This window comes from Rhinoderma darwinii, chromosome 3 (assembly GCF_050947455.1).
Source record: "Rhinoderma darwinii isolate aRhiDar2 chromosome 3, aRhiDar2.hap1, whole genome shotgun sequence".
Lineage (NCBI taxonomy): Eukaryota > Metazoa > Chordata > Amphibia > Anura > Rhinodermatidae > Rhinoderma > Rhinoderma darwinii.
Genome location: NC_134689.1, coordinates 288,151,783 through 288,176,510, shown reverse-complemented (window position 1 = coordinate 288,176,510; position 24,728 = coordinate 288,151,783). Strand labels below are relative to the sequence as shown.

The following is a 24,728-nucleotide window of genomic DNA, read 5'->3' as shown; positions in this document are numbered from 1 at the left end:
GACGCCCAAACACTTAGTTTGTTTAAATCTGCCTGTAATTCATGAACATCTTCCATAGTCTGAACTATATTGCATAGCTTGGTGTCATCTGCAAAAATAGAAATAGTGCTATTAATCCCATCCTCTATATCATTAATAAATAAGTTGAATAGTAGGGGTCCCAGCACTGAACCCTGGGGTACACCACTTATAACCGGTGACCATTCAGAGTAGGAATCATTGACCACAACTCTCTGGATACGGTCCTTGAGCCAATTCTCAATCCAATTACAAACTATATTTTCTAAACCTATAGTCCGTAATTTACCCATTAGGCGTCTATGGGGGACAGTGTCAAATGCCTTTGCAAAGTCCAAAAACACTAAATCCACAGCGGCCCCTCTGTCTAGACTTCTGCTCACCTCTTCATAAAAACAGATTAGGTTAGTTTGACAACTTCTGTCCTTAGTAAAACCGTGCTGGCTGTCACTTATAATACTATTTATTGTCACATAATCCTGTATATAGTCCCTCAATAGCCCCTCAAACATTTTCCCCACGATGGATGTTAAGCTTACTGGTCTATAATTACCCGGGGAAGACATAGAGCCCTTTTTGAAAATAGGCACCACATTTGCCCTGCGCCAGTCCCTTGGCACTATACCAGTCACTAGAGATTCTCTGAATATTATGAAAAGGGGGACAGAAATAACTGGACTAAGCTCTTTAAGAACTCTAGGGTGTAACCCATCTGGTCCCGGGGCCTTGTGCACATTTATTTTATTTAATTTAGCTTGGACCATCTCTACATTCATCCAATTCAGTATATCAACTGATATATTAACAGCACTGGCACCGGCTACATCAGCTGCTCCTTCTTCAGTTGTATATACAGAGCTAAAGAACCCATTTAGTAACTCTGCCTTCTCTTGATCCCCTGTGATCAACTCCCCATTACCATTATCTAGGGGTCCCACATGTTCAGACCTGGGCTTTTTTGCATTTATATGCTTGAAGAATTTTTTGGGATTTGTTTTACTATCCTTGGCCACCTGCCTTTCATTTTGTATTTTTGCTAATTTTATTACATTTTTACAGATTTTATTAAGCTCCTTATATTTTACAAAGGCTACAGCTGTACCCTCAGATTTGTATTTTTTAAATGCCCTTTTTTTGTCATGTATTGCCCCTTTCACAGAATGTGTAAGCCATGTGGGGTTTAATTTGAGTCGTTTATACTTGTTACCTGTAGGAATAAATTTTGCACTATAATAACTCAAAGTAGATTTGAAAATCTCCCATTTATCATTTGTTCCATTATTTGACATTAGTTCTTCCCAGTCTATATCCTGAATTGCAGCCCTCATCCTGGGGAAATTGGCTTTCTTAAAATTAAATGTTTTTGCCCTCCCAGCCTGTGTTTGTTTTTTACAGTATAGGTAAAATGTAACTATATTATGATCACTGTTACCGAGGTTTTCACGAACATTGACATTCCCAACAAGATCTGCATTATTAGAAATGACCAGATCCAACAGAGCTTCACCTCTAGTTGGGTCTTCCACAAACTGGCCCATAAAATTTTCCTGCAACAGGTTGAGGAAATGTCTCCCCTTTGCAGTTGAAGCCGAACCATGACACCAATTAATATCCCGGAAATTAAAATCTCCCATTATCACTACAGTACCCGCCTGTGCAGCCCGCTCCATCTGTTTATATAGCTGAACATCCATCTCCTCAGTTATATTGGGGGGTCTATAGATTACACCAAAAGTAATTTTTTCAGTGTTTACATCCCTTTCTAGTTCCACCCACAAGGTTTCAACCTCCTCACAGTATTCACCCACTATTGTCTCTTTCACACTCGCCTTCATATAATTTCTCACATACAGACATACACCACCACCTTTCCTATTTGTCCTGTCTTTCCGAAAAAGTGTAAAACCCTGTAGATTTACAGCCCAGTCATGTGAAGAGTCCAGCCATGTTTCAGCAACACCAACTATATCTATATTTTCTTCCAGTATCAAGGCCTCCAGCTCCCCCATTTTGCTTGCTAGACTTCTGGCATTTGTGAACATACACTTTAACTTGCCTGTCAGTTTTTCACTTTTATTATCAGAAATGTGATTTGACATTAATCGGGCCTTTTTATTTACACTGATGTTTTGTAACGAAAGGATCTCCTTATCCTGTTGTCTAGTCCTCTCCCCACATTCTGTTTCTCCCCCCACCAATATAGTCTGACCCCTCTCTAACCTGGCTACCCCTTTTTTTTCTACATTGACCTCCCTCCTCAGCCCTAGTTTAAATACTCCGCCACCCCAGCTAGAATTCTCTCCCCCAGCACAGCGGACCCCCTTCCATTTAGGTTCTATCCTGTTTCATCAGTATGGGGTCATTGAGTTATCGGTAAACACAAATGGACTACGGTACGTGTTTACTCTAGTGATCAGCACTTCTGCTATCATTACTGAAGGGATATGACCTTGTAAAAAAATTTAATGTGACCATAAAATTAATTTAGGAGGGAAATATGACATCTATTGAAAAATGAAACCCGTATGTTTCATTTTTGGTGGTAGCATAGAATTGCTGTTGCATGTTGTTTATCATACATCCCTTTTTAATCTATTTCTTTTTATCTCTCTAAAGATCGTAATGAGTGTCAGGAAAATATGAACCTCTGCAGCCATGGAGAATGTCATGACAAGACTGGAGGATATTACTGTGTTTGTCATAATGGATTCAAAACCAATGAAGATCAGACCATGTGTCTGGGTGGGTTGTTCACTTTATCTTCCGTACATGCTTCGAAAAACATAAGAACGTCCACTATTCTATAGCTGAAATTAGCATTGTGTATATATACACATATATACTGCGGACTTTCAGCAGCGGAATTCAACAGCAATTCCGCCACGTCTGAATGTGAACTAAAAGATATAGAAACCAATGGAAAAAAAGGCTGCTGTGGATTTCCACTGCAGACTGTCCGCAGCGGAATTCAACAGCAATTCCGCCACGTCTGAACGTGACCTAGAGGGTTGATAAAAAAAAAAAGTGACAATCAGTAAATGTTCTCAAAGAAGAAATGTCTTTGCTCACACTTTGTACCTTTGGGACTTAATTAGATCTTGTGCATGTGTAGACTGTATTATCAGGAGAGGGGATTCAGCCCACATAATGATGTCTTTTAGTTTTGGTATTTGGCATTGACATTTTATTTCTGCTTTCTCTTTAGTCAATCAGAGATTTCCATTAATATATGCATAAATAATCACAAGAACTTTCTCTAGATTTCTTAATATGTTCCATTTTTCTTGTTGCAGATATTAATGAGTGTGAAAGAGATCCCTGTGGTAATGGAACATGTAGGAACAGTGTCGGCTCTTACAACTGCCGCTGTTTTGATGGGTTCATTCTGTCCCACAATAATGACTGCATAGGTAAGATGATCTCACCACTGAGAGACAAAGAGTTAAATAGATTACATGGAGCTAGAACGATAATGATCCTCATAGGAAAAGCTCCCCTCTTTTGTCCAGTCTAGCCAGTATTTTGTTTTCGCCTACACAGAATTCAGTAAAGTATTCTCTCTGAAGACAATCCAAATATTAATTAAAAGGAAATGAGCCATTATGTTGTTTTTGGATGACATAATTCTGATACAAATCATGTAACAAATAGCTTTTTAATTTCTAGTGGTTCATAAATAACTGTATCTCCCTTTGTTTTGTGGCTACATATTTGCAGGATAGTCAGCACTGTAAAGATTGCTTCTTCTAACTTGGTTCTTTGTATTTGTGTTGTATTTTTTACAGATATCGATGAGTGTTCCACTCTGAATGGTCAATTATGTAGAAACGGACAGTGCATTAATGTCGTTGGGTCTTTCCAGTGTATATGTAATGCAGGATATGAGATGGCAGCTGATGGGAGAACATGTCTTGGTAAGTATCAGTGATTCTGCAAAGGTGAAAAACAGGAGCGTAACAGATTATAAACCATATCCATTTATGAGTATAATATTCTGGTATAGACAGTAGGTATACCTTATCCATGAATGCATTGCATGGAAACAGAGTGGTTGGGGGGTGGGGGTGGCTGAGTGATGGACCACTCCTCTATTACATTCATTTACCCTAATAGGGTAATCCCTTTAAACATCGGGAACTTTTGAGTTAACAGTTTGTAAAGTATTTAAAGCATTAAAACACAAGCTGACACTAATTTTCTTCATATAGTAGTAGATAAATATCACTTTAGTCAGTAGATAGGAGGAATATGAACACTAGCGCAGTGCGTCTCACACTGTGGGGTGGGCTTCACTGGTGAGTCACCCTCCCCAGTTGTTGGTGAGGCACAGCTGGGGGGGATTGTTTTGATCGAATGCCTTATAATCTGCACAGTACTTTCTATAGTTTCAATATCTGGTTTCGAACATAATTAAACCCTTTTGTGCTTATTTTAATGAACTACTGGGTACAAGAAACAGGTTAATGAACATTTTGTCATGGACCACAAATAATGGTGAGGCCCAGATCACCATGTTATGGCTGAGGAAGCCCCAGTAGAAAAATACTGAGAAGTCGTGCACTAGAGCATACAGCCTAGTGGCCATTAAAGGGGTTGTCTGGTTCAGACAAAACATTTGCAAATGCTACATTTGGGTATGCCAAGCTATAGATAGTGGTCCAGCAATTAGACAGTTCTTGTATTAGCTAGAGATAATAGCAACATTTAGTGCTGTTCTTGGCTTTGAAGGACAGGAGATATTCAGTCATTTCAATGGGAGATGTTGCTCCTCCATTGTGTTGAATTTTTTTTCTTGCTTCTTAGGGGATAAAATGTTGACTCTATATCATTGTACCTCTTAGATATCAATGAGTGCGCCCTTGATCCTGGAAAATGTGCTCCTGGAACTTGTCAAAATCTAGATGGCTCGTACCGCTGCATTTGTCCTCCAGGATATGTTTTGAAAAATGACACGTGCGAAGGTAATAGAAAATAAGTTCTGATATAAGTGTTTTAATGTGAACTTTGAAAACAACCTGACCTTGTATAATAATTCTTTCCAGACATTGATGAGTGTGTTGAAGAGCCAGAAACCTGTGCCTTGGGAACTTGTAGCAATACTCCAGGCAGCTTCATCTGTCTTTGTCCAGAGGGCTTTGTGCTATCCTCTCTTGGAAAGCGATGCCGAGGTAACATTTTCAGAAATTGCAATTAAATATTGTGAAGAGATAAGTAATAAAATAAAAATTAATAATTCACAATATCAACCAAACCTCACACTATAAAGGTATCTAGTGCCAAGATGACCTCAAGGGATAGTAATGCCATTTTGGCTGCGTGGTTATGCTTAAAACTTCAACACAGTGTACTCACTTTGATGCAGCATAATTAAATGTAGATGTATTTATCAACTATGTTCTTGGTTCAAATTGTCAATGTAATATTCAAAAGTTTATGCCACTTATTTATTCTTCCTTACAGATATCAGAGTTGGATTCTGCTTCACTAAGTTTGAAGATGGAAAATGTACCTTACCAAAGGCTAAAAATCACACAAAAACAGAATGTTGCTGTTCTTTTAGAGGGGCTGGATGGGGATCTCCATGTGAAATCTGCCCAGTTGAAGGGGATGGTATGTTCTATATACTTCAGCAAAGTAACTTTTTGAACACATATTTTATACGAAACTGCAGCTCTTCTATCATTTGAATAAATAGTGTCACGAATCCCATTTTTAATATAACACAATACGGCATAATAGAGTAAATTCACAGACAATCTCACAAATACATAATCAGAGGAAGTTGGCACTACTGATAGATATATCCATGAAAAAATACATGAAGCAATTCCTGATTTAGGGGTTCCTTTATCTACTCTGGGTGTTGCTCAGCATTAAAGTGACATAGAAATGTACATATGTAGTAGTGAGAAAGATGAATAGCGGCACTCAACCTCCAGTAGAAAAAATACTTTTATTGTGGCATACAAGGGTTAAAAGGTGCTTTACAGGGAGCACACAGCCGAAAGCATAGATAGGTCACAACCTGTTTCGCGCTGGCAAGCGCTTCTTCTGACCAGGTCAGAAGAAGCAACAACAAAAAGAAAAAAGGTTCACTCCCATTTAAAGCTGGCAAGGGGCTTGTTGAAAATGAACTTGAAAGTTGGGAATATTTTTAGATGTACATGATGTGATGTCCAAGTGAACACATTCCAGAGGAAAATATGACAAACAGTCATGCAGACAATGCCAAGTTATAGCGGGAGAAACAATATTTATGTTTAGTCAACTTGCATTTTAACTTTCCATGACTAACATCACCTAGAGGGTCATAGGTTGTCTAGATGATAGCTTCTTGTTAAGACAATTTAGATGCATTAGTGGACACTGTAACAATAATGTGTGCTTTCTTTTGCAGAGAGTTTACAAAAGATCTGCCCAGCTGGATTTGGCAATGATGTTGGACCAAATGGTGAACGAATTGGTAAGATGTCATTTGAGGCAATAATAGAACTGTGAGAGGTCTCTCACTCAGGGTTTTACATGGTCGGTTTCTACAATTCTTCCTGCAGATATGGATGAATGCGTTGATCAAGACAAATGCAAGAATGGGCAGTGTATCAACACAGATGGCTCCTATCGGTGTGAATGTTCCTTTGGCTATGTCCTCACAGGGGAAGAATGTATAGGTAAGTTCATTTAGAATTTACTATAACTAAACATAAGTAACCCTTAGGGGGCATTATACCAGTATGTCAGAAATAGATTATCCAGGGAGAACCACCTGCCCTGATTACCTAAGGCCTGAATCCATAGCATCATTGAAAAAGAATGCTATGAAAGATTCCTCTATGTGCACCTTGGGGCACTGTTGCACTGACTATGGCATTTAACTATGGCATTTGCTATTCTTTCCTTTATAGGAAGCAATTTTTGGATAACGGGTCCACATTTTTTAGAATATAATGATTTAAAAATATTTTGAAATTTTAGTTAAAGACTATGGACATCCTTGATATGGGAAAAATATATTTTGACATATGTAAGTGATTTCCTGGGGTTACAAAAGTTGCAGAAAGTTTCTGGCTGCATTCTCATGTACCAGCACAGCTTCATTTCTCTACTGTTTTCTACTTCTGCAGCCTATAAGGGATCTCTTCTCCCTTGTGCTGACAGACACTGATGCTGAGGAGTGGGTGATTCCCCTTTCCTCATTGTTTTGTAGTCTGCCTGCTACATAGCCTGTGGGATCTCTCCCTCCTGCCCCTACTGTGTGTTCTTCTCTATCTTCACTCTGATATTGACAGCCTGTGTGATCTGCCCTCCCTTGAGACTTAGAAGCTTTCCTTCCTCCTTTTCCATACTCTGATCTGTACAACCTCCACTGCCTCCCTGCTGTTATCTCTAACACTAAGGGCTCATTCAGACAAGCGTGTATCTTGTCCGTGTGACGGCTGTTAAAACAACGGCCGTCACACGGACTCATATATTTCAATGGGGCTGTTCACATGACCGTTGTTTCAACGGAGCGTGTGAAGGGTCCGTGAAAAAATAGGACATGTCCTACTTTTTTGTGTTTTCACATATCACTCCATAGACTCTAGCCTATGAGGGATGAAGTGACAACGCGTCCCGCACGGGTGCACCTCGAATGTGAAAAGCTGCAGTTTTTCAGGTTTGAGGTTGGCCACGTTCGTGTGAATGTAGCCTAAGAGAAGGGAGGGGGAAAGCAGAGGACCCAGCCAGGAGCTTGTGTGCTGTCGGATTTAGTCAAAATCAGCAGCACAGTCAGCTATGTACAGGAGTTGCATAGATTCTACAGCAACAAAATGGTAGAAAACTTTTATTTTTAATGAAGATTAGATTAGAAAGCTACTTTATTTTGCATTTAGGAAGCATATCAACAATAAAACATTTTTTTATTTAACGGCCTGTTCACATCACTGTTGCCCTTTCGTGGAGGTTCCGTCGTGTTAACCCCTCAATGGAAAGGCAAACGGAAATCTCAGCTTCCGTTTCCCTCACTCAATAGTGACGGAAACCTAGCTAATAGTTTCCGTCTGTCACTGTTGTGACAGGGTTCCGTTGCTTCAGAGGGAATCAATAGCACAGTCGACTGCGCTATTGATTCTGTCAAAACGACAGAACCCCACCGATCATCTGACTGAAGGTTCCGCAGCAGAGAACATTAGTTTACCAGGCACATCTGTAGTGACTGTGCCTGTGTTTGCAACTCAGTCCCCTTACCTTGAATGGAACTGCATCCTGCCTGGTAAACTATGAAGAGGCCACGGCGTTATTCGCTGCTACCCCTTCAGTCAGCTGGCTGTTGGGGGTGCCCGGATTCGAACCCCCACAGCTCTAATAATAATGACCTATCCTAAGAATAGGCCATCAATAGCAAAGTCCAGGAAAACCCCTTTAAATACACATGACATAATTATTGTTTAATGTTTGAAATAATAGAAGATTAATATTCTGTTTCGGTTTTCTAGATATTGATGAGTGCTCTGTTGGAAACGCATGTGGAAATGGAACCTGCAAAAATGTGATTGGTGGGTTTGAGTGCACATGTGATGACGGTTTTGAGCCTGGACCAATGATGTCATGTGAAGGTAATTTCCAAACTATCTATAGCTTTATTAGACTAATTAAATGTTATTCAGATAGTCCACTGATGGGAGACACAAAGCAGGACTATTACTACTGTAGTCTAGTTTTAAAGCCACAGAGACATATAATCCTTTCTTTCTTCTTCTGACTTTTACCAATGGTGCCTCTGCTCATGTTTTGCATTCCCAGTACCCCTCTGAGGCGATAGTATTTGATGTACTGAGAACCAGTAGAAGCTCAACCCTTGATTAACTTTGGTTATGTAGTCAGCAAATGTTCGTGGATTTTATTATGGTTTATTTTGTGAATACCTAATTCTTGCATTATGTGTTAATGAACTTGGCTCTGTGGGTATTAATGTATCAATGTGCTAATCAAACTTACAGCTCATTCACAATACAACACCATTAAGCATTCAAGGAACTAAATGGAGATACAAATAAATAATAGAATCTATTGGCGAGATGGAGAGGTGTAATTGTATCATCTATTCATATTATGTACTGTTACTTCAATAGTGTTATGTTTGTATAAACCACTTGATAATCTCCAAGTAACTAGTAACACTTTTGCATTCGTTCACGTGATTGGTTGGCCACAGACTAGAAGGTGGAGTTCATCCCTTGACGTCACTGTGACATTTTTGGACATAATTGGATGCATGCTTTGGTGACCAAACACAGGGAGGTGTTTACACCGTTCGAAACGCTGGGCAAGCAGAAAGCACATAAAAAGTGCTGCCGGCATAATATCTTAGTTTGTGTTATGAATAAAAGCTATGCCCCTGAGGAAGCGCCTATATGATTTAGGCTGTAGAAATGCGTAGGGTGCCATTAACAACAAGTTTAGTGATAGGAGACTAAAGGGGGTTTTACACAGGACGATTATTGGACAGACGAGCGTTAATATAACGCTCGTTCCTGATAGTTGCCCTGTGTAAAAAGGGCAGCGATCAGCAGATGAACGAGAAAACGCTCGATCATCTGCTGGTCGTATCGTTGTAAAAAAGTAAAAGATTATTGTTGTCGGCAGCACATCTCCCTGTGTAAACTCTATGATCAGTATAGGGAAAAGAGATCGGAACTGCTAATGGTGGCACTCTGTTCTCTGCATCAGACGGATTTGGCTGTCTTTTGACAGCTGTGTTTTTTCTGAACCATCGGGTCAAGGATAAGCACGCCATTGTCCTGATGGTTGGGGGTTGCAGGATTTGCATCCCTGTTCTAGAAGTACAGTTTTCTTTGCTAACATGTTGTTCTATTAACAGATGTCAATGAATGTGCTCAAAATCCCTTGCTATGTGCTTTCCGCTGTGTTAACACCTACGGTTCATATGAATGCAAGTGTCCAGCTGGTTACGTGCTCAGAGAAGACAAGAGGATGTGCAAGGGTAAGTGTCTTCCATGATGAACATAGTATTAGTAGGTGACAAAAACATACAATTGGATAATGGGTGTTTATTATAGAGTAAATGACTAATTGTAAGAATCATAATGGAACCTTCTTTACTCTAATGTCAAACCAATTTATAGTTTGCCATAAGCATTTTAAAAACGATTAGCCTTTTAAAATATTTTATCAGTGTTGCTCATAAACAACAAACGTGCAAAGCGAATACAGCAGAAAGTGTAATGTAGAATTATTTCGTGTAAATACCAGAATACAATATATATATATTGCCTTTCATTAATTGGGCTAGGCATTTGTATATACTCATGTTGTCATGGGATTACTGCAGTTTCCATTCACAGTCCAAAAAAAATGGTGTAAAGTCAATTGCCCTTCCATGAAAATTGGCTCTAGTTTCTGTCCATCTTTGCGCTTAGAATAGAAGCCTATGCACATTGCCTGGCCCCGCAAGCACAGAAAAAGCAGTCAGCAGAAAAGGCAGTCACAACTCGATATGTTAAATTGCTCCTTTGCAAGTCCCGATTGAGCAATTTACAAAAACATGCTTTTGCCATATTATTTACAGCATAGTGTGGCACGTCAGTGGGTGGATTTAAAAAGATAAGTTAGGGAGGGGTCCACAGTGACTTTGATGCCCAAGAGCCCACCTAACCCTGAAGCTAATACTGAATGAAAGCATTCTCATTATATGTTAGGTTATGTATCTGTTATATAATGAAATTATGAAATATTATTAGTAGATTAAATGTAATTATTTTACTTGCTGCCTTATGATGAGCAATGTCTAGTGTCTTCATGCTCAGCTATGAACTATAGCTGTAGGATTACCACTGTTAAATATACATACTCACCACAGTAGCATGAAGTAATAGGAAATAACCTAAGATATTGTTGGACAGATGCAAAAAAATAGTAGGTGTTGTAGTCTGGAGTGCTGGAATTAAAAGCCTCATTTACTTTTCCCATGCTGCATTCCTTATTATAAGCAACTAGAATGTAGTTTTGTTAAAAAGTTCCGTTTTCTTGTATAGATCAAGATGAGTGTGAAGAAGGTCTTCACGATTGTGAAGATAAGCAGATGACCTGCAAAAATCTCATCGGGACATTTATGTGTATATGTGGAGCAGGGTATCAGCGCAGACCAAATGGTGACGGATGCATGGGTAAGTGAGGTTGACAGTAGATGTACCAAATACCTTTTGAGAGTTAATAAGTAAATGTTGTCAAACTTTTCAGGGATAATTTTATGGAAATGAAGGAATTATGTTTGAGTATGTTTGCTCATTAGTCCATGTAAGTAATGCCTTAAATAATAATAATTTCAAGAGCTGTAGAGATGTTTGTACAGTAGACATGTTTAAAGCTGACATACCCATGGAAAATGATGGGTTTACATGTCTGAGGTCTGAGGTCTTGGCCCAGTGTAACATGAATGTTCTTGTTTCATAAGATGTGAACGAGTGCAGTAAGCCTGGATTATGTGAAAACGGAAAATGTCTGAACACAGTGGGCAGCTACAAGTGTGAGTGTGCAGATGGATTCAACGCCAGTTCTACTGAGTCAGAATGCATTGGTGAGTATAAAACCACCGGGTATGTTTCACAAGGACATATAAGCGATTGTGAGGGAAACAGGTTTATCTATATTTTCTTACATTTTGACCAAACAAATACCAAGGATCATTACAATTTACACTTATTTGTTTATTCATATATTACACTTTTCTTTTCTATTATCCACATGAAAGAAGTCTTAAAGCATTCTTGTTTTCACACTGGCCACTAGAGCAGTCACAATTGGGTGATGATTCCTGTGTTCTGTAGCTCACTTGTCAGCCTTGCTGTATAGACTGAGATAGGATGAGCAGAGTCATCTCATTATCATTAGAAGGCAGGGGATTTATTGCCAGCTCTATGGAACTGCTGGAGGCATAAGTAAGGCAGTATACACAGACAAGGCTGTTTATACATCTCCCATATTTTACAGACAATACAGGAAGGTGTGCCTCCAATATGGCAGCCCCATGGAAGTTTTTAAAATAAAAAATAAATAGCTACAACATTTAAAAAGCAAAATAAACACAATGGCCCACATTTACTAAGAGTGGCGTATCTTACAACAGTCTTAGTAAAAGAGATAGATGGCTTGATTTGTGCCAAATAAAATACATTTGTACATTATGCACTGTCTCAGACTCTTTCTATGAATAAATGTACATTTGTGACAAATGCACCTTTTTCAGGCTTTTGCCTGAAAAAATTTGACCAAAACTACGTTTCCTCCGTGAACAAATCCACTTTTCTCGACACTTTCCAAATTTGGCAAGTGATGAAAAAAGTATCAAATTTTGACACAAATTTGTCTTGCGTTGCAATTTGCGACTTTTTCAATCACAGTTTACGTCAAAACTTGGCATAAAATGCATGATAAAGGTGGGCCTTTATTTCTCTTCTACAGATTTACTTCTAATTAATGAAACTAAAATTATATACATGACACATTTCCTTTAAAGTAGTCATCGGCTTATAAAACCATTTACCATTCGGTAAGAAGGTTAAAGTAGGGTGGACCTTCTAACAAAAAAGGGATTTCTAAAGTGGATAAGCATTTTAATAATTACAGCCATTCACAGTAGTATACACAAACAAAATGACAGTACGTGCAAACGATCAGTAAGATATGTAGAATTTGACAATGTGTGTAGCTCTCTCTGTTTTCCCCCCAGTAGAATTTACCATATTGTATTTTGCCTCAGACAATAGGCTTGGATATTGCTTTACTGAAGTTCTACATACCATGTGCCAACTTGGTTCTTCCACCCAGAATTCCGTCACCAAGTCTGAATGTTGCTGTAACTCAGGCAGAGGTTGGGGTATTACTTGTGAGATTTGCCCTTTCCATGGTACAATACAGTTTAAAAAGCTTTGTCCTTATGGTCGAGGTTTCACAACAGGAGGAGAAGGTATGTATCTTGTATTATTATAATATTGTATATACTGTATATTTATTATAATGATATTGTATATGGCAATTCATTTCATGGCCCTGACTTTTAATGTATATTCGTTCCATCTGGTATATACAGTTAGAATATTTCATAACATTTTGGATGGTTAAAGAGGACACTCATGGTTTGTTGTGCAGAATACACATATTTTATTTTCCTTATCATTCTTTAATTTATCCATTGCTACAAATACATAATTACAGAAACCTATGTACAGCATATAGCAATAAATGATCTCATAATATCTGCAGAACTATTCATAAGATTTGCATAAGACCAGCATTCCCAGAGGTGCAGAGGCACATGGTGTGCGGGGTCTCTGTTATAGATTTTGCATTGGGGCCCAGGAGCTTCTGCATATTCCACAACACTTTACAATAAGTGTAAGTAATAAGTATACAAAATTACAAATAATAAAAAAACAACAATAATAATTTTAAAAAAAGGGACCCTGCCTGTTGAAGCTTACAATATACATGAGATTAGCGAAGTAACTTAATAGGTAAAAAGTGCTTATTTTGTCCATTGTACAATCCACTTGTATGTACGGACAGCAGAATTGAGTTAAAAGCGATCTGTGACCAGGTCGATCATGGACATATGTTTTTTAAGAAATTCATTTTCAAGGCACAAATAAAGCTGAGGATGTTAGGAGTTGGTCGGGTTTTATCTCAATTATTGAACAGTACTGTATAATCATTTTTCCTTCATGTCCTTTTTCCTGTATTCAGATATAGATGAGTGTCATGTACTACATGGTATCTGCCGGAATGGACAATGTATCAATGAGAGAGGCTCATATAAGTGTGAATGCAATCCTGGCTACATTCCAGATGTGACTGGTACTACTTGCATAGGTATGTTGGCAAAAAAAACCCACAAAGCGCTCGGTACCGAGTACCAGCACAAGATTATGGCCCAGTCCAATTGTTGTACTTTGCTTAATGGTATAGAAGAGGGTGCTTCATGTGTGTTTATTTATCTCTGTAGGGCCTCTTATCTATTAAGCTTTTATTATATTAGGTTGTTGTTGTTTTTTTTACAGACCTTGATGAATGTTCTCAGTCTCCCAAACCCTGTAACTTTATCTGTAAAAATACTGATGGCAGTTTCCAGTGTTCCTGCCCTCGTGGCTACATTTTACAAGAGGATGGGAGAAGCTGTAAAGGTAATGTACAGGTTATATGTATAGAATAACATGCTTCATACATCTCGACTTGTACATACCATTTAATGTGTGTGCCACTGCATAATCTAGTTAATAAAGCTAAGACAATGAGATTAAATGGATACACGTGTACGTGCGTGTGTGTGTTCGTGTGTGTGTGTGTGTGTGTGTGTGTGTGTGTACATATAGTAAATAGGGTAGATGGTTGAATAAACAATGGAGACACACGTTTCTGCATGGGAGCTTTAGGCTGGGTTCACACGACCTATTTTCAGGCGTAAACGAGGCGTATTATGCCTCGATTTACGCCTGAAAATACGGCTCCAATACGTCGGCAAACATCTGCCTATTTATTTGAATGGGTTTGCCGACGTACTGTGCCGACGACCTGTAATTTACGAGTCGTCGTTTGACAGCTGTCAAACGACGACGCGTAAAATGACTGCCTCGTCAAAGAAGTGCAGGACACTTCTTTGGACGTAATTTGAGCCGTTTTTCATTGATTCCAATGAAGAACAGCTCACAATTACGGCCGTCAAAGACGCCTCGCATAGTGCGAGGAGGAGCTTTTACGTCTGAAACGACGGAGCTGTTTTCTCCTGAAAACAGCTCTGTAATTTCAGACGTAGATGCAGTTAGCGTGTGCACATACCCTTATACACAAAACAGAAGGATATTTTTCTTGAATACAATTTGTAAACTTGTTTTATTTTCTTTTAGTTAAGATGCATTTAAACAATAGAACATTGGTTGCAAAAGTGATCATAGCCTACATTTATTAGGTAATATTCAAACAGGCACAATAAATTAATTCCTTATCTACTTTTCAGTCTGGATAAATGAAATGTAAATCAATTAATTAAATTATATCATATCATATCTAGATCATTTGGGTACCCGCGCTTTATTATTTTTACATTTCTACTCAGATCTTGACGAATGTGCAACCAAACAACACAATTGCCAGTTTATTTGTGTCAACACAATTGGAGGATTTACATGCAGATGTCCACCTGGATTCACCCAGCATCATACTGCTTGTATTGGTAAGTTGATTTAAGAATAAAGTCCATTCTCCTTTTACCATCTTACTGATGCCAGGAAAGAATAACTCTACTACATTATATGATATATTACTCAATATACAGTGTAATTATTTAGGTGTTGTTGCTTTAATTTTATGTTCATTTTGGATTCAAAGTTGCAATTGTTTTGTGGTTGTATACAAGCTCCGAGTTGTACGGAATCTTAATTCGGCAAACAAACAAGTCTATGACGCCCTACTGTTTGTCCATATGTCTACGATTTCTAAGGCATTTTCTTCTGTCTGATTCATATGTCTAAACAGTCACAGCATTTCTTATGCTACTATTTTATTCATTGAATATGTTGAGAAATCATATTATGGCACTTTGGTTGGTGGTGAAAAGCAGGAAGCTCAATATACCATATAATTTCTATTTTGTGCGCTAGATCCCACATGAGGTTTTATGTTAACAAGTTGTTGTTCATTAATCATCACAATAACAAACATGATGGAATATTCCCAGTCAACACTCAATGGCAGCTTTCTAATATAAGTTATGAGCTTGGAAAATTAGAACCATATAATTTAAAGCCCTGGAGAAAACCAGCATCTTCTATGAGAATCTTCACTAATAAATAATTTCCTTATTTCGATGAGCAGTGGACTTATTGTTATCTACAATTCCATAACCCCAAACCTTATACAACTGTATAAAAGTATATAATTGTGACATGGGCAGTTACAGATATGCCCCTAGACCGCTGTTCTTGGCGTACGCTTACATTAATAGCTTTCTATTGATGTTTTTGCTATTTTTATGAGTCATGCGAAGTACATCGTTTTCAGGTTTGGAAGGGGATTTTAAAACTAGCAGTCTGCTGGTGGTTGTGATAGCAGTCGGTAAAGTTAGTGGGGTAGGTTCACTAAGCAAAATGTGGCAAAATAGTTTCCAAAGATGTGTTGCAAAACTGGCAAACATGCCATGCACCAACCAAATTTATTATGTGTTTTAGACACTTTTTACATCCCATAGACAGTTGTGAGGTGTTTAGAATAGATGGTGTAGCTATGAGGATTTCTGAAATGCAATAGATTTATTAATAAGGCACACCATTTTTTTTTCTATCAAAATATTGGTGAAAAGGAAGCCAGATGTCGCGTAAGGAAATGTGTCTAACATGTCTAGCAAGATGCCCCATATTTATCATACAGCGTTGATAAATGTCACGTAGTTACTGCCTATATGGTCTAGTCTTAATCTGTCTAACTTTCGGATTAATAAATTAATTGTGATTAACAAATCTCCTTCATTCTTTGCATTATTCAAGCCATGTTTGTCTTGACTTATGAGAAATAAAGTTTTGTTTTGTACAATTCAGATTGTACACCAATCCTGGTTTAGACATGTATGCATTGTATTCATGGAGGCTTTAATATGATGTATGGTATTTAAGTCAACTTTACTTAACCAGAAATGTCAAAGACATATGGTAGAGTAGGCACTAAGATGAGCTCTTTTCTAGGAATACACCTGTATTCGATCGGTTTTAGACAAAGTGTGGCTCCAAATGCTGAATTTTTGTATCAATAAGATAGAACAACGCAGCCCTCTGTTGTAGATAGCACCACACAGCCACCCCTTGTAGTTAGCACCACACAGCCCCCCTCTTGTAGATAGTGCCAGACAGCCCCCCTTGTAGATAGCGCCACACCCATCCCCACAAACAAATAAAAAATTGTAATTACCTAGACCCGTTTCCGTGACGGGCAGAGCTTCTTCACAGACTCCAGACGGGACCCTTGCGTAGGTCATCATGATGCAATTGCCGAGTTTGCTACCCTTAACACCGGCCTTGCCTGTATCAGCGCATGAAGAGGGAAAGTTTTTATTATTGTATTGCATTACAGTTAAGTCTTTCTACGGAGTTATATATTAGACCCACTTGTTTATTCACATTCTCAGTCACTGGGTCTTTTTTTCCTCCTATATACTGTAGATACCAATGAGTGTGCCGCAGAAGTGAACTTGTGTGGTGCTAAGGGTATGTGTCAGAATACTCCCGGAAGTTATGCTTGTGAGTGCCATCGTGGATTTGCACTTGATCAGAGTGGTTCAGCATGTGAAGGTACCGTGATTTCTTCATTCTACCAATATATTTGTTTAAGATCTACTCCTCAGCAAGTTCACACAGCAAGTGTTCTCTTGGCATATGCGCCGGGAAAGTTCCCATCGCATACATCAAACGTATTCATAGACCATCTATACAGTGGCATCTGTCAGAGGCATTTGTTGGAGGTATACATTGGGAAATACATCTAACGTATAACTCCGACATACACTCTAAATGCAGTTTGAATAGATCCTTATACCACTGTATACTATGGGGGGCTTGTTTCACATACTGCACAAAATAAAAACAAACTGAAAAACAGTTAAAAGTTATTTTACAAAGATGTCATATAATACATTTGCTGACTGTCAAATGTGAAACTGCCCTTTAAGAAGGTGACATCATTTATGTCACGGTGTCCATAATTGTAGCAGACAGTAGACCCCAAATGATCAAACAAATGTACTGTTTTCCTCTTTGATTTGTCCTTTGATATAAACACAAATACCACTTCCTTCCAGGCTTCAAAATCTCTTGTAGTTGAGCTGTAAAAACAGTGCAGCGTTAAAATGCCCTGGAGGCTGCCAAGGGCCTGAAGTCCAGAACAGGGCACTGTGGCGACGTCCCTAGATTGCAATTTGGAACAGGAGTTTGCTCATATTGTTGTTAGCCAAGAGAAACAGAACTGTTTATTATTGCAGGAGCTCTGTTCTCAGTTATAGGATGGTGGCTGATACTTGCTGTAGTGTCTAATACAGTGTGGCCATGTTGGTATATCGGTTAAAACCACCTGTCAAAAAAAAATCCTAAATATTTGATTTGTCTAGAATATTTTGTTTATCATCTACATTTATAATTGCAAGTAAACATCTGTCCTTCTAAAATTTTAGCTTATTTTTAAAATATATATATATTTTCTTTTGTCATTTTTTTAACTAGATGTGGATGAATGTGATGGAAGCCATCGCTGTCAGCATGGATGTCAGAACATTGTAGGTGGATATAGGTGCGGTTGTCCACAAGGCTATCTTCAACATTACCAGTGGAATCAGTGTGTGGGTGAGTATTTTCTAAGTACTGTAAAGATCCGCTATACAGTACTCAGATAAATAATGCATGCAGGGCCCAGATAAATACTGCATGCTACATGATATATAGTGCCTACAGTAACAAACAATGTCCATTTAAATAGTTCACTAAGTGCCCATGAATTATTTTTTTTAAATGCCCATGTTAATACAGCACACAATGCCTAAATTAACAATACTAAACTGTGACCATATAAATGGTGCACTTAATGCCCATGTTCATAGTGCGTTCAGTCCCCAGGTACTACCATGTGGTGTCCAGATGAATAGTACCATACAGTGCTCAGCCCCCCTCCCCCCCCATAAACAGAACCACTTATCTGGTGTCTCTTTCCAACTTAACATCTAATGGAAGCTTTTTAATGCAGGTACTTTTCAGTGAGAAATTTGGAATAGATTCGCTAGCAACCAGTTCTGTAATCTCACTGTGAGAACTGGCCGAATGGTGCTGATGGGGAACACATTACAAAATAGAGGTTGGCATGGGAAAAAAATTTGTGATGAAATCCAGATCTCTGAACTATGGCTATTACAGGGACGGGAATTTATTTTTAGTGAATCTGATTTCAAATTTATTTTATTTTATTTTTTACTCGTATAAAGCCATCGTTTTCAAATTTAGATGAGAGAGCAGAAGCCTAAAACAGGTTGTTGCATAGTCGGCCAAAGAGGCATAAAGAAACAATTATGAGGATTGTATAGTGGATAAAAGTTGGGGTTCAGCTATGCACATACCTTCTATTATAGGAAATATTTGTTCTGTTTTACCTTTTACCCTATAAGTCTTTTGATCTTTTGGAGATTAGCTCTACCCATTGAACTTATGGGGAAGTCTGAGGAGATAGCTGTCGACAAGCATTCAGCCAACAGCTATCCAATGTGTATGGCCAGCAGTGGCGTAGCTATAGGCTCATGGACTCAGATGCAAAAGTTCAGTTTGCCTGCCCTACTTATGACAGAATCATTATCTCACCTTGTAATCCTACAAGTAGTTCACAATATTGAAAAAAATAGGGCTAACACTTCACACTAGGGTTGTGAGTGCCTGTTCTACATATAGGTGTGGGTAACAAAGGTGGGACCCGCATAGACATTTATGGCATATCCTGTGGATATGTCATAAATATGTGAGTTCGGAATACTGCTTTAAATGGGTTGCAAAGCTGTTAAAATAAAATTTCTAGCAGTTGAGTATTTTAACATATAACAAAAGAGACAATACTCACCTGATAAATCACCACCATTCCAGCGCCAATGCTCCTGTGGTCCACAGCCATACTCTGTTTACATTGCAGTAGTGAAGACGTGCCATATCAGCATATAACCACTACAGCCAATCACTGCCAACAGAAGTGATGCCAGTACGTATGCACGTATGCAGACATCGCTGATGCAATGTTAACAGAGACCAACAGAAAACTTAACAGCTGCATATCATCTGTATTGTTATTTTAATGTATTCAGCACCCAGATTTCTTCTCTATACAGCTGGACAATCCCTTTAACATACAGTTTAACTCCTTATATTCAATATATTTTTGGTGTCAAAAACTTGGACATACTATGTTAGGAAGGCACACAGCACACCATTTGGGGGTTAGGTAATGTCTCTGAATATTTGGGGAGTTTTGTCACAGAGGACACAGGGACAGCTGGGTGACAACCCTATGGGAGATGCTGCATTGGTGTCGCCTGGCTTTTCCTGAAACAGATACACCACAAAGACAGCTAGACAGAGTCTATAACAACTCTCAGGAGACAACTCAAGACAGCCCAGTGACAGCTTCTAATGGTGACAGACAGGTCTCTTTCCACATAGCGAACCTTGGGGCAGTCTGAGATCTTCCTGTACTTACTATTACCAACGGCGGCTCGCTACTCAGGATGAAACAGACGAAGAGGAGGAGATGTAGGCAGTTCCTCTTCCTGTAACTTTACCCCTTCTCCTCTATCTAAAGTATGGACAGACTTGTCAGCTGGTGGATGTGTTGTTTTGCCAAGTAAAAAACAAGCCGCACATGGCAGTACCCAACTCTGGTCCAATTTCTCTTCACAATGTGGTCCATCGATGCAGCTACAGCCCAGCCCAGGCTGCTCAGGGGCCCGGTCACAACTGTGACTGCTGCGACCCCTATAGCTACCCCACTGCTGGACAGCTTTAGGCGTGGAGTGTCTAAGGACTTCTCATCTCCAAATAAGCCTCATCCTAGTAACTACTACCAAAGGATATATATTGTAAATACACTGTATATGTATCTTTTATTGTATTTAAGAATTACTTTCGAAAGCTTGTATACTCAACCAATTTAGTAAACCAATGAAAGGTATTACTTTACCTGCAAAGGTTCTATTTAGATGCAATACCGAATACGCCTATATATTTCACAGTAGTAGCAACAAGCATAGTCTAGTGTATCGCCAGGGCTGGCGTCAGCACCCGGCGCAAGTGCCGGGGCACGTTACCCTTCGGGAGGCCCCCTTGGCCTCCGGGTGCTATCGCTGCCGTCGTCACGGCATCACTGTCCATATATGGACAGTGATGTCGGGACGAGAGTAGGAGTCCCAGGCAGAGCGCTAGCGGCTCTTCTCTTGGGCTCTGTCTCTGGGTAAGCCCCTGACATCAATGTCCATATATGGACAGTGATGTCAGAGGGAGAGAAGGAGTCCCAGGCAGAGCGCTACAAGTAGCTCTGCTTCGGGACTCCGTCTCTGGGGAAGGCCCTGACATCACTGTCCATATATGGACAGTGATGTCAGGAGGAGAGCAGTGTCCCAGGCAGTGCTAGTAGCGCTCTGCCCAGGACTTTGGCTCTGGGGTTGCCCCTGACATCACTAGCCGTATATGGACAGTGATGTCAGGGGCTTCCCTAGAGCTGGAGTACCGGAGCAGAGCCTTTACTAGTGCTCTGCCCGGGACTTCAGCTCTGCTCTGGACATCACTATCCAAATATGGACAGTGATGTCAGGAGAAGAGCAGGAGTCCCAGGCAGAGTACTAGTACTGCTCTGCTCGAGACTATGACTCTGAAGTTGCCCCTGACAAAACTGACCATATATAGATGGTGACGTCAGGGTTTTCTCCTGAAGCGGAATCACCAGCCAGAGCATCGGCAATGCTCTGGCTGGGGATTACACTCATAGAGGGAACCCCAAAGGCGCTGCCTACAGGGAGGGGTGCTGTGTGGTACTAGCAAGAAGGGTAGCTCTGTGGCACTACCAGGGAGCGGGGCTGTGTGGCACTACCAGGGAGGGGGCTGTGTGGCACTGCCTGGGAGGAAGGGGCTGTGTGGCGCTACCTGGGAGATGGGGGCTGTGTGGCGCTACCTGGGAGATGGGGGCTGTGTGGCACTACCTGGGAGGTGGGGGCTGTGTGGCACTACCTGGGAGGTGGGGCTGTGTGGCGCTACCTGGGAGGTGGGGGCTGTGTTGGCACTACCTGGGAGATGGGGGCTGTGTGGCACTACCTGGGAGGTGGGGGCTGTGTGGCACTACCTGGGAGGGGGGCTGTGTCGCATTACCTGGGAGGGGGGCTGTGTGCCACTATCTACAGAGGGCACTAAATTTATGGGGGTACAAACTGGGGGCCTAACTTCTATATGGGAGCATAAACGGCCTAACGTCTATATGGGGGCATAAAGTGACGTTTTCTGACATTTTACTGCCGCCGTGAGTTCCCCCTCAAAGGGGCCTACTAAGTCTGTGTCGCCCAAGGGCCCATATAAACCTGGAGCCGGCAATGGGTATCGTTCCTTCACCCCCTTACCAGACTACTGCAGTCATCATGTGGCTTGGGAAAAGTCACATTTATTTTGTTTAGTTGTAAACTAAACTAATCCCAGAGCCAGTAAAAGAAACTGTTCCTCCTTTAATGTAACATGTAATGCTAACAGATGTGTTTGTCATGCCATCTGTGAATGAAGACATGTGTCTCACCATGATTTTTTTTTTGTTATTGTATTTTTTAATAGGCGTACTGTAGAAAGGCATCCTATGTTCAGACAGATTTCGTGTCATGTAGTTTTCCCTTTGTTGTCTACAAGTATAATTAATAACAGACCAGTATCAGCCATATGAGATTCATTTAACCTAGATTGTTCATTTTAGTGTTGCAGTAGCAAACAAATTGTGTCCAGTTACAGACAACTCTTTAAAGGGGTTTGGGTCGGTTTAAAAGGTTTATACAGCACACAAGATAATGGCAACAGCACACTGCGAACACCAATGTAACAGGCGTTCTTGCAGCTGCATAGACGTTTTGTTTCATTTTGTTGGAATGTGCTGTTCAAACTTTTGTGTTGTTTAGAAAGTTTAGAAAGTTTGTCTGGGATTAGTAAAAAGGGTTCCCTTTGTCCAGGCACAGCACCATTCTTGTCCTAGGGCTGTTTGTTATTGTAGCTCATTCACAAGTAAAGTGCCATGGTCACCTCGACATAGAAAACAGTGGGTCTCCGAGCTCACCTTCTGACATGTCACTGACTGGATCGTTAGTATGCTATCATAATTATTATTAAGATTATTTAAAATAAACAAGAAGCTGCACCAAAAAATAATATATATCTACAGTTTTGTTATTTTTTTCACAGATTTCCATACATTTTTTGCCAACATTTTTGTAGAACTATCTATGTGAAATGGTAAATTTGGATATGTATGCTTATGTTTCAGCAAATAATATACGTAACTTGCATGTAGTAATTTGCCTTTGTCTGGTGTTCCCTTGCAGATGAGAATGAATGCCAGAGCAGCCAAGCGTGTGGCGGCGCCACATGTCACAACACACTGGGAAGCTTTAAGTGCATATGCCCAACAGGATTTCAGTTTGAACAGTATGGTGGTTCTTGCCATGATGTCAATGAGTGCAGCTCTTCCCAGGCTCCATGTAGCTTTGGCTGTTCGAATACAGAAGGGGGCTATGTTTGTGGCTGCCCGCCAGGATACTTCAGGATAGGACAAGGGTAATAATTTTATTTTTAACACAATCATCAATCTTAACTTTGCATACTGACGAAAGAAGTGCTTCAGTTTTATATATATATATATATATATATATATATATATATATATATATATATATATATAATAGTTCTGATTGTTACTAATGCGGAAATACCAATTATGTTTTTTTTGTATTGTTTGCATTCTTTTCTAAAATAAATTTGAAAGGGTTTTTTCATTTCAACTTTTAGGCCCCCTGCACACACAACAGATTTTCCGTCTGGATTTGCAGGTGGATAATCTGTATCTCAATACTGTTGCAGGCAAGTGGGTGAGATTTAAAAAATCTCTTCCCCATGATGCTGAACATTTTCTACACGGAAATCAGAGCATGCTGTGGGTTTTCAAATCCGCAGCATTCTCATTCTTTTCTGTATTCTCACTGCAGATTTTACCCTTTTTAATATAGAAGAAGTGAAATCGCTAACCAATCTGCTATGTGTGGGTATCCTTAATATTTTTTTTGTATACTATTCAAAACTTTATTATGTTTTTTTCTATATTTTTTTTATCCCACTAGGGGACTTAAACATGCAATTGCTTGATCACTGGTACAATACACTGCAATACTTATGTATTGCAGCTTATTGTGCTTTTAGCGATCTCCTATTAAGCATGGTGTAATAGTGGGGGGGGGGTAGGGAAACGGACAAGTGAGCCCTAATCTACCCGCCACTCTGTCCCTGCCTACTTGCAACGACCCGCCCTAGGCGACGGGGTACAACTGGGCGGCGGTCCCTGCGCTCAGTAAGTGCATGACAAACACGACAAACAAACAAGGGAATACAAGCAAGGGAAATGGGCAGTTGCTCGCGGAAACACCGTGAGCAACAGAGTAGTGAACGAGCCGAGTCAAGCCAGGAGAGTGCGAGGTACAAAGCGAAAAGCAGAAGAGTAGTCGGTAAGCCGTGGTCTGTATGGAGCAGGATCAAAAATAGCAGGAGCTGTAGCTGGGCCAGGAAACCTCAAGGAAAGAAATTCACAAGCACAGATGGACAGGAAGAGCAGGCTTAAATAGACCGAGGGCGGGAGCTAGCTGAGTCTGGCCAGGTTGCGATAGGCTCTCCCACTCCTAAGCCTGCCAGCCTGAGTGGAGGAAGCTGGTGTCTGTCTCAGGGATGTACACTCAGGTGTTGACTGATTAATTCTGGGAGTTAACCCCGAAGCAGTGCCTGGCAGATCCTTTACAGTACCCCCCCTTTTATGAGGGGCCACCGGACCCTTTCTAAGTGGACCTGGCTTACTGGGGAAACGCAGGTGGAACCTCCTGACCAATACCCCAGCGTGAACATCCCGGGCGGGTACCCAAGTCC

At 40.0% G+C, this 24,728-nt stretch overlaps 1 protein-coding gene across 2 annotated transcripts in view; it reads left to right on the top strand.

The window, feature by feature from the left end:
* FBN1 (fibrillin 1) overlaps nucleotides 1–24,728 on the top strand; it is a 219,263-nt gene that overhangs the window by 177,977 nt on the left and 16,558 nt on the right. For both annotated transcript variants that reach the window (XM_075858025.1, XM_075858024.1), the window contains exons 46-64: nucleotides 2,635–2,760; nucleotides 3,312–3,428; nucleotides 3,804–3,932; nucleotides 4,860–4,979; nucleotides 5,061–5,186; nucleotides 5,479–5,628; nucleotides 6,416–6,481; nucleotides 6,570–6,686; nucleotides 8,493–8,612; nucleotides 9,878–10,000; nucleotides 11,052–11,183; nucleotides 11,471–11,593; nucleotides 12,776–12,982; nucleotides 13,759–13,884; nucleotides 14,073–14,195; nucleotides 15,125–15,241; nucleotides 17,220–17,348; nucleotides 18,273–18,392; nucleotides 23,144–23,375. In XM_075858025.1, coding sequence (XP_075714140.1) covers nucleotides 2,635–2,760; nucleotides 3,312–3,428; nucleotides 3,804–3,932; nucleotides 4,860–4,979; nucleotides 5,061–5,186; nucleotides 5,479–5,628; nucleotides 6,416–6,481; nucleotides 6,570–6,686; nucleotides 8,493–8,612; nucleotides 9,878–10,000; nucleotides 11,052–11,183; nucleotides 11,471–11,593; nucleotides 12,776–12,982; nucleotides 13,759–13,884; nucleotides 14,073–14,195; nucleotides 15,125–15,241; nucleotides 17,220–17,348; nucleotides 18,273–18,392; nucleotides 23,144–23,375 — 2,503 coding nt within the window. The remainder of the gene's footprint in view (nucleotides 1–2,634; nucleotides 2,761–3,311; nucleotides 3,429–3,803; nucleotides 3,933–4,859; nucleotides 4,980–5,060; nucleotides 5,187–5,478; nucleotides 5,629–6,415; nucleotides 6,482–6,569; nucleotides 6,687–8,492; nucleotides 8,613–9,877; nucleotides 10,001–11,051; nucleotides 11,184–11,470; nucleotides 11,594–12,775; nucleotides 12,983–13,758; nucleotides 13,885–14,072; nucleotides 14,196–15,124; nucleotides 15,242–17,219; nucleotides 17,349–18,272; nucleotides 18,393–23,143; nucleotides 23,376–24,728) is intronic.